This window comes from Rhagoletis zephyria, unplaced genomic scaffold (genome assembly GCF_001687245.7).
Source record: "Rhagoletis zephyria isolate East Lansing unplaced genomic scaffold, Rhagoletis_zephyria_1.1 Rzeph_scaffold_02282, whole genome shotgun sequence".
Classification (NCBI taxonomy): Eukaryota; Metazoa; Arthropoda; class Insecta; order Diptera; family Tephritidae; genus Rhagoletis; species Rhagoletis zephyria.
In genome coordinates this window covers 54,077-65,113 of record NW_016159366.1, presented here as the reverse complement: position 1 = coordinate 65,113, position 11,037 = coordinate 54,077, and the positions used below count along the sequence as shown (strand labels likewise).

At 34.6% G+C, this 11,037-nt stretch overlaps 1 protein-coding gene across 1 annotated transcript in view; it reads left to right on the top strand.

Annotated features, from left to right (window-relative positions):
• LOC108366472 (nuclear pore complex protein Nup205-like) overlaps positions 1-11,037 on the top strand; it is a gene marked incomplete at its 3' end in the record, with an annotated part of 58,599 nt that overhangs the window by 14,995 nt on the left and 32,567 nt on the right. The window contains exons 3-4 of the mRNA XM_017620895.1: positions 8,613-8,773; positions 8,858-9,028. Of these exons, the coding sequence (XP_017476384.1) occupies positions 8,613-8,773; positions 8,858-9,028 (332 nt within the window). The remainder of the gene's footprint in view (positions 1-8,612; positions 8,774-8,857; positions 9,029-11,037) is intronic.

Below are 11,037 nucleotides of genomic sequence, written 5' to 3'. Positions count from 1 at the left end.
GTTTATTTTTTCTAAAATTTTAGTTTGTATACATTTGTTTTTTTCTGTATCTGTGAAAATAAATTATTACAAACACTTAAAGTAGAAAAGTATAATACAGAATTGAAGAAACAATAGGTTAAAATAAAATAAAGTCTAATCATCATCACTTTCATTGGATGAGTCACTCGTGGAATAGTCATGAGCATCAGTGGCATAACTATGAAAGCTGGAAACAATTGGCGTATTTACTGATTCCTTAACACTATCTGGGGACAATAAATCTAAGACTTCCGAGTTTAGGCTTCTAAGTCTTTTCTTTGGTATCTCTCTGAAGCTGTTTATTAAGGGATCCGATGTTATTAGCAACATATGCATAAGATCTCTATTCGTGGCTTCACGCGACTGCTTTTGTGTGTTATGTTCCCTGAATCGTCTCAAATCTTTGTTACGAGCTTCCTGGGCTTCCTCAGAAAGCTGGCCAATAGGCAAAATTGCTGATTTTATAATATCAGTACTGTGCACCAAGATTTTATGAACTGTAGCAGGCATACAGAACCACGGATAGAGATCTGTGTATAGTTTTTTAGTCTCACGCGCAAATATTTCAATCTTATCAATATTAATATTGTACCCAGATGATAATGCTCGAAGGAGAGTATCAAATTTTTTTATGAGCGTTACATCCAATTCCGTAATCTCAGCACTAACTTCAGAATTTTCGAAAAACCTACGAGCAGTATTGCCATCATTAGTATTACCGAATCCTGGTTTTGGTTTATCTACTATTAATCCAAGTGTACTTTTAAATTTATTCTGAATTTCGTGTGAACGTTGCTTTACACTAGCTTTATCTGACTCGTTCCGAAGTTGCCATTTTTTTACTTCGAGCCGATAACTAATGTGAAGCAAGCATTCAAAACATCTTATCCATGCATGCAGAGTAGACAAAGCAAAACCAAGACGATCGCGGCTAGGCATAAAAACCCGTGTCTCATCATTCATATCTTTTGGAGTGGCACCACAAATATAACACTTTTGGACGGAGGAAGTTTCAGTCAAAGCATTACAAACTTTTCCGTCAATCATTGTTAGGAGCATATTGTGGTTCACAGAAACCTCGTATTCTTGCACCAAGCACTTTGTTGGCAACAAAGCATTTATCTCCTCTAATACTTTGTTCGTCTCAGAAACGATAAAATCTTTTGTTTCTTTGGAAAAAATAAATTTAATTGGACGACAATACATCGTAGAAGAAGGTCGAGGATTCTGCCAAACAATGTTACCTTTTTCGTCCCGTAATTGGACGGGTACGAAAGAAAATATAAACAAAAACTCATCAGTGTCATCACTGCACGTGTTTCATCCACATCAATTTTGTTTGGATAACACTCTGATTTAGCCTTTCTTACACTGTAAAACGACGGAAATACCTTATGACCTGCTTGGATACTCCACTTCCGAGTCATTTTGTACGCATGAGTAGTCGACTTGCTATCTACATAGTATGCTAAAGCTTCTACACTGCTCAAACATCTAGCACTTTGCTCACATATTGTTTTCGCCGTGGATACTTTAGTGTTAACTTTCGCATTTTTTATAATATTTGCAATATTCCTGTTGCCGGACATACGTGTTGATACTTCTGCCGCATAAATTAACTCATCTGCACTTCTGGACTGCAGTAAGTCATCCACTCGACGCCGTTTAGTTTTTTGACTGGAATGAATGAAGTCCTTCTTTAGTCTCCCAGGGCCTGGGTTACCTAAAGATGTAGCTGGTAGTTCTGATGGCAAGTTTAAATGTACAGAAACTGTAAAAGTCATATCTGTACCCGAAAACCACTCCGAGTTTTTATTTATAAACCGTCCCCGATGTCTTCCAGAGCTCTTCCATTTCTCAGAAAGCCTTGACGAATATGCCGCAACTTTTATGGTTAAATCTCTTAAAAAATGCTCCGTTACTTCACTTAAATCATATTTTGATAGAACAAAATTTAATAACTCTTTATTTCTTGATTCTTTCGAATATTTCTACCAAACTTCGAAAAACTCAATTCTTTTTATGGTTATAACTAAATCTGAAAAAAATAAAATAAAATAGATGTGCACTGAATTCGCAATGGTTTTTTGTTTCGAGTGTTAACAGATACTCATGACTATAATATATATAAGATTTCAAGGGGTTACATGAGGAGACATATAACTTTTCCACCTCTGAAGTTGAAAATGTATATAAAAAATCGTTTTTTTCTTAATCATGGAATGTTAGACATACTAAAAATAATCAAATTGACAAAAGATTATAATCAAAAACTTCAGCTTACCTTTGAGTTCAGATTCCATCACAAAAATTAAGTAGAAGTGGTGACTTAAAGTTATATGAAGCGTAATATTCAAAACAAATTTTTCAAATAAATCAGTTCTGACTTCGACTGCTCTTGCTTACTTACTTCAATTACTCAACATATTAGAAGTGAAAATAACAAACAAGTGTAAATACCCCGTTATATTGGTCTTATGATTAATTACTCAATACAAAATTCTAGGAATAAAACTTTTGTTTTTGTCCACCTAGCTTGTTCTACACGAAACACTGTGCAACGGTGCGGATCTTATAGTTTTTTAGACAGGTTGCAACCCTATTAATATTCTAAGTAAAAAAGATCCCTCTCCTGTCGATACAGTGTATATTAGAGAAAATCTCGTCAAATCCGTTCAGTAGTTTTCGAGATTACCGCGTACTAAGAATCTCGACTTTCCTTTATACTACCCTGCAGATAAATTTAGAGACAGTCTGTTAAAGCACTAGTTCCGCCTTACACATTTCAGAACTATCTCTGAACTAGCGCAAAACGGCTGCAGAGAGAGGCAGTTGAAACTTTCGGAGTGCCAGTTGCGCTCTGTTGAGAAGTAAATGCACAAACTCTCACTTCTAGAGCGATACGAAAATAGCTCACCGGGAAGACCTCCGGCTCTAACATCGTTGGTCGCGAGTTCAAATCGCGGTGGAGGCAGTTGTGATTTTCAGATTTAACAAATTTAAATTGTGGGTTGCCGCTTAAAAATTGAAGAGAAAATTATCAAATTTAATGTAAATAAAATAAAAGAATAAAATAATTAAATAAAATGCAATCTGTGAAAGAACACAAAAAATAATAAAAAATTATCGAATAATAACTATTTTTTTCATAAAAAACTTACTGTCGCAGATCCGTCCAAAATGGAAACAGTTCAGAAAAGAAAAAATATCCAATAATCTAGTTTTAAAATTTTTTCTCATAAAAAACACTGTCCTAGAACTATCGAAAATGGAAGCAGTTCAGAACTTGTTCGAAAGTTCTGTAGAGGTGCAATTTCCACTTCGTAGGACATCACCATGTAAAAGGATACAGTTCAAAGCATTGCGTTGGGATAGATCGAGAACCAGTACCGCCTCTTAATGAGCTAGTTCTGCGCTAGTTCTGAACTAGCGCGATTTACTGCAGGGTATTTACAGATTAAGAAAGTATATGTATACAAAGCACCCTGCAGCAATCCAGACTCACCCTATGTTAGCCCTCAGATAGTCCCTATTGTTACCAGCAGTAGTCCCTCATAATTCCCCTGCCAATGGTTTCAACTGCCATTTTTAGCATTGGCGTGTCATTGGAAAAGGACCGGTCCAATCAACACTGACCGTAAGATAGTCCTGGACTAGTCCAATTTTGGAGATTTTTTTCGTTGGAGTAAGATTGCGTTCTGCACTTCGCAAATGCTTTTTATAATTCGGAAACACAAAAAAAAAAAATTTATCATTTTATAACCATGTTGCTTCTGACGGCATTTGAACCCGGACCCTCCTGAAAGCTAACAAATAGTGGCAAGCATCTCTGCGCACTGAGCTACAGCCACACATGTAAATGTGTGTTCAAATGTTCACTTTGCATCAAGGCCAGACCAAGTGATTGGGACATTTACAGGGTGGTGTTCTTAAAATTTTTTTTTATTTGAATTGCAAGACAACACCACCCTGTCACTGCCAAACTGTACTTTTCGTCTATCTCTAGGCCGGTTCCTTGGGGACTGGTCGAAGGCTGATATTTTCGATGCAAGCAAATGTCCAATTCTGACCAGTCAAATTTTAACCAGTGAAGTACTAGTCCTTTACGGAAAATAGGCCGCCTTATTGCTGCAGGGCATGCACAGCGGTGACAACACATACACACATACATGGTACATGTTTATCTGTACAAATGCACTAATAGCGCGCTGTGATGTTGAATCAAACTCAACTTTTGGAAAACACATTTACATGTATGGCTTTAGCTGAGTGTGCAAAGACGCTTGATACAATTGGTTGCTGCCAAGAGGGCCCGGTTNTTTTTGGAGATTTTTTTCGTTGGAGTAAGATTGCGTTCTGCACTTCGCAAATGCTTTTTATAATTCGGAAACACAAAAAAAAAAAATTTATCATTTTATAACCATGTTGCTTCTGACGGCATTTGAACCCGGACCCTCCTGAAAGCTAACAAATAGTGGCAAGCATCTCTGCGCACTGAGCTACAGCCACACATGTAAATGTGTGTTCAAATGTTCACTTTGCATCAAGGCCAGACCAAGTGATTGGGACATTTACAGGGTGGTGTTCTTAAAATTTTTTTTTATTGAATTGCAAGACAACACCACCCTGTCACTGCCAAACTGTACTTTTCGTCTATCTCTAGGCCGGTTCCTTGGGGACTGGTCGAAGGCTGACATTTTCGATGCAAGCAAATGTCCAATTCTGACCAGTCAAATTTTAACCAGTGAAGTACTAGTCCTTTACGGAAAATAGGCCGCCTTATTGCTGCAGGGCATGCACAGCGGTGACAACACATACACACATACATGGTACATGTTTATCTGTACAAATGCACTAATAGCGCGCTGTGATGTTGAATCAAACTCAACTTTTGGAAAACACATTTACATGTATGGCTTTAGCTGAGTGTGCAAAGACGCTTGATACAATTGGTTGCTGCCAAGAGGGCCCGGTTTTAATTACCATCAGACGAAACATAAAATTAAATTTTTTTCTTCTTAATTACGAAAAAGCATCTGTGCACTTCACAACGACATATTTTATAACATGCATACTCAAATTTAAAACGAGTTGGGTTGGTGCTCTTTCATATGCGTATTTTTTTAAATTTAGCACGTTTTTTTTTAATTCTAAAATTTTTTCTCCTCTGTGTAAATAAATACTTAAAGGGAAACAAAAATACGTAAACTTTAATAAATCACAAATAGACAGATCTTGAGTTACTAAATCCTTTAAAGCGTTAAAAATGTAGGAACTAATTATAACATTGTTTCACACTAAAAAATTCGTGAAAATATAAATATCGTAGTATCGAAAAAAAATATCGTCGATGTCCATATATAGGTTCCCAAAACATCGCGATAAAAATATCAATGTCGACCGAAAAATCATCGATATCGCTTACATCGATATATCGTTTGCATCCCTATGCGTATACATATTTGGTTTCGGTGGGGGTAAAATTTGCGAAAATTTAACGCATAGCCCAACAAAAAACCTTGCGGGGCTAGACTGAGACGAACACATCGCACGTTTAATAATATGGAGATGTAACTCAAAATTTATGTTTTTGGAGATTTCATCACACAATTAATGAGCTTGATAAGGAGAATATGTTCAGTCTAACAGATGACTAAACTTCCCAAAAATGGCTAATATATGTGACTTTCCATCTAACTTTCTAATGGTATACCAACTGTATGAATTGAACAAACTTTGATTGTGTTTTCCCAAAAAATTTAAATTTTGAAATAATTCTGTATATTATAAGCGTGCGACACCATGTTTGTCTCAGTGGGTGAATTTGGTGGGGTGAATTGGGAACCACTCGGGGTACGGGGAGTCCAGTTGGTATTCAGTTTACATCCAGTTGGTAACTAGTCTTTGGGGACCAGTTGGTACCCAGTCTGAGATCAGTCAGCGACGAGGCACTAAGTTTGGGAACTAGTTACTTTCATACCATTTTGTGTCCAGTTGGTTGATTTCCATTGGCCGTTTGAAGGCCTTTTAAGGTGTTTTAACGTGTTTTTGAACGCTGGGAGTGCCGTGTTTTCGAGTAGGGGTCGCCCCTCGACAGGCAAGGGAAAATCACCAAGTGAATTTCTGCCATGAAAAACAGCTTCTCATAAAAATACAATCGCCGCTCGGAGTCGGCGTAAAACTGTAAGTCTATCTCCTTTGTGTGACAACATCAGGGCGCACGCCACAAAACAGAGGAGAAGCTCGGCCGAACACTTAACATATGTGTAAGCACCAATCTATTAATATCTTTGAATTATTTCAATATCTATTGCAAAATTTTATACAGACAAGACTAAAAAGTAGAAAATAAATAAAATATAAAAAATAAATGGACTAAAAAGTATAAAATAATTTTTCTCAGTCCCATAGAATTTGTTTTGATGACTTTTGATTTTAAAATTTTAGCAAAAGTCATTATAAACAATTTATATGAGAAGTAATATATGTATGTATGTGGGTATATGAATGATCGCTTAAAATCGACCTCAATTTTGTACTTGCACTGTAGAAATTTTAGGTCTGTGTTATGCAGTTTGACTATTTGCTATTAAATCCAATGCTTTGTATTGCATGCGCTCCACGTTTTTCGTTTTCAATCTCATAAATTGTTTATAATGACTTTCGCTAAAATTTCAAAATCAAAAGTTATCACAATAAATTCCATGGGACTGAGAAATATTATTTTCTACTTTTTAGTCCATTTTTAAAAGTGTGGTATATTGAAAAGTTTTTTTTATTTTATTTATTTGTTGTTTTGTTAACGGTTTATATTTATTGTTGCGCAGATAAATAAAAAAAAAATCCCCTGAAGATGCTAAAAATTTTAACGAAACGTCGGGAAAAATCTAAATAAAGTATTTTTATTTACACAACGGTTAGATCAGAAAATCCTAACAAATATTACAATTTCAATGGACCTAAGGCTAACTTTATAGAGAGTTTATAAGCTACAAGAATATGACAAGAAAAAACTTGTACCGTTTGAGATACAATGTTTTTCTCGGTTATATTATTTTTAACAAAAACAAGTTTTTTACATGTTGTTTATATGGAAAATTTCAAATGCCCACCGACACCTCTTAAAATTGGATTAACAATTTTTCGAAATGGGAGAATTTTCTTCTTAGTAAATAGGTCCTTTCAAGGCCATCAATTCGTCAAGTTAGTTATTTTGGATCACCCTAATGTACAAGATACCTATACTGGTTACAATAATTTTAAGCTATACAAACACATTTTTTTAGTATTAATTTCGCTGGATCACAAATTTGAATTTGGTTTTTGTTCTCCAGACGCCACTATCCAATCAGTATGTACAATCGTCCGTTGATTCCATACATCGAGTTAATTTTTTATTCCATGGATACGTTTTCGCGATATTTTCAATTTACCGTTATTCAGCTTAAAACAGAAGGTAGTTCCACTTAGTCATTTATATCTCATGAACCAATTTAACAAACTGAAAATGGAAAACCACAAATGAAAGCTAACAAAATTTTCCATAAACCGTATGTACATCACTTTCCGATAGGACCGATAGTCTCTGAGAAATTAATTATTCATTTCAGTGCTTTTTTTGTGGTGGAAAAATTAAAAAACTAACGGGTTCTTTGTCAAACTCTTGCAGTTGTGCCAAAGCCTGTTCTGTTACTAACAAATCAAGTTACTAATGAAGCAAATCGGTGGATAAATAAAGAAGTAATGAGTGGTCAGATGAAAATGCGCAAAGATTTTTTATATGAGAAATGAGCAGGAAATAATGTTACGCAGTAGCACGCTTTTACGCTCATATTTCATACAAAAAATCTTTGCGCATTTTCATTCGACCACTCATTACTTCTTTATTTATCCATCGATTTTCTTCATTAGTAACTTGATTTTTTTATAACAAAACAGGCTTTAGCACAAAGGCAAAAATTGACACATAACCTGTTATTTTTGAAATTTGTCTTCTGTTAGTGTTTTTTTTTCATATCCTCATTAAAAAAAATGAAAAATCTGGAATGAATAATTAATTTTACACAAACTATCAGCCTTATCGAAAAGTGAATTTTGTTAGCTTTCATTTGCCGTATTTCATATTAAGATTGTTAAATTTCTTCGTAAGATATACGTGATTAAGTTTAAGTACTTTTGGTTTTAAGCTGAATAACGGTAAATTGAAAATATCTTGAAAACTTATCCAAGGAATAAAAAATTAAGTCGATTTTCGGAATAAGCGAGCAATTCTTTATAGGAATTGGATAGTGGCATCCATTGAACATTTTTGCTGTAATCCATTGTTATTGGTTTTAAACGAAATTTTTTATATAGGAGAAATTATTTTGTGTATTTATTCATAACTCGAAGTATGTATGCATTTCCAACTTAATATTCACAGTCCCTTAACCACCAAAAAATCGTAAGCGCCATTTTTTCAAAATTTTGTTTTTGATGCAGGAAAAATTTCGCTTACGTTTTATATTTGGCAGATAGGGCTTGATATGTATATGACGTTTATCATTTTTATTGGTGAATTACAATTTCGCTAACAAGGCATTTTTTTTTAGAATGGATAATTTAGATAGAGCTTTAACGGAATCACTTGACTTTGTCACCGTCTTGAACCATTTGCAAGGCTCAGTAGAATATCTAGAAATGCAAAAGCGAACTACTGACAGCATAGCCTCACATAAATCATTTATCTCGGACACTAGCATCGATACTTCTGGTAAGTTTCTGGTCATTGAGTTTCTATCTCTAAATATATTTGCTAAGTAGATGAGATTTGTTATATTTTTAAATTTATTTTTAGATCGGTCTGCATATATAGAAAGGATCCAACATCGCGAAAATGCACAAAAAGAGCTTTCGCTAAATGTATTCATCATAGAGCAGACCTTGTACATGTTGTGGTTGCATCTGGACTTTTACGTGAAAAACACTTCAAGCTTAACAGGAATTTGTCTGGTATCTTCTTTCGAAGGTAAGAGTTGAAGACATTTTATTTATCTGGCCTCGAGTCATCCCATACTTAAACGTACATATGTAAAGTGCATATGGAAATTCGTAAGAACACAAATCTCAAAACTCTTTGGAGCCGAATTAATTGCCGTTGGCAACTAACTAGAAATCGACCGAGCATGCCCAGCTGAAAAATCTGTATTCCTAATCAGAGTGCAGTCACAACTATAGTCGATATAGCATATCTGAGAGTGGCGACGATAAATAAATTATTTGTATAATGGCAGAAAGTCAAAATCAGGAGAAATTTAGGTAACATTTTATTTTCGCCTGAAAGGAATTAAAAACCCCCACACATAATGGCTTCCTCTAATCTTGAGGGCATTGGGTTTATTAATCCTGTAAACTCGGTTGGAGTAGTAGGGTTAGTTATTTACTGGATTATGCTTTGGTCCTTGTGCTGTTTTTTGGGGATAATTGTTTTCAATATCGCTGGGATCTGAGATGACGGACAGGCAATTTAAAACCCCGTAAAAGCTTGGCAGAGTGATAAAAATGATATAAGAGATCCTTCTTAAACGCAATAAAATATAGTTTAACCACATGTTTAGAGCGGCATTCTATGAATTATGGTAAAGTTATGGCTCTCTTCTTTATAAACATTAATGCAAATGATCAGTCTCATTAATTTCGAAACCGTTGCATATAGTACAGTCCAAATATGATGATTCGGTGGCGAGAATGTAAACATCGAAGAGAGATTTTTGCAAGTTTTGGTCATCTTTCTTCGTTTAAATTTTTTTTATTATTTTTTATTATTTTGTGAGAGTATAGCTTACTAAAGAATGGACACGAAACTAACTAACTAGTCAATTGTGTTCATTCATCACTTGCGTAAAACTAACTGTAAATAAAAAGTAGGTATGCACATTCTTAGGGTATGTTGTCGTTGTTAATTTCGCGTATCTACTTTTTGTAACTTCTACGTATATAAAAAATCCCAAAATTTGCATCTTTACACATTCATATTTCTGGCATGCGGGGGACGATATGTACTTGCCGATTTGTTTTACAAAAATTATTTAAAAAGCAGACATCTCGGTTGCTCAGCAAACCGGTTAATCGTTTCTGCAATTATTTCACATTAATTCTCTAAAACAAATTTTCGATGTATTCTTAAAATGCATAAACCTAAAGGTAAATTTTATAGGAAATTAAAGTAACAACTTATTAAAACTAGTAGTAACCCCCGAAATACGGGTGAGTACTTAGCTCAAAATTTATTTAAAGAACTTCGTGAAAGACAACAATTAATCTTGTGATTTATTTTGGAACGAATCATCTTACCACCCTGTCGGAAAAATCAACCAACACCAACACAATTAATCTTGTATTGCTAGACACCTGATAACCCAGGATAATTTTTAAGTTCTTAAAAGACATTACTCTACTCTAAGCTTCGTGCAGTTGGCCATGAGAAAACCGTCATCTTTAAAGTATAGTCCATCCTTTCACAATATCTGGTATTAGTCTTAATCTGAAACGCAATAATCATTGAAAATTTGCGCCGTTTATGGTGAAAAGCATTTAATATCACACTTTCAAACTAAAGCTTTCTTAAACCCTAGAAGCCTAATCCATTTGGGAGTAACGTAAAGCCTTAACATACGCCGTAGAGGCTTATGTACTNCTAGAAGCCTAATCTATTTGGGAGTAAAGTAAAGCCTTAACATACGCCGTAGAGGCTTATGTACTTAAAAGATAACCTGTGAGCTAAAATATACTCCTGTCTTATTTTTTTTAAGAATATTGAAGTTGTGAGTTTGACTAATAATAAAACCTAGTTTTATTAATAAAAACTATAACCACATTTATTTAAAACAAGAAAATAAAAAGTAAATTTTGTGTTAAAATTTAAAAAATAGACCCATTCCGTATACGCCTCGCAGACGTAGATTATACTTTTAGGGTTAACCCTTTCAGTACAAAAATTCAACCACTGGTTCTAAAAAATTTTAAATATGTATACCG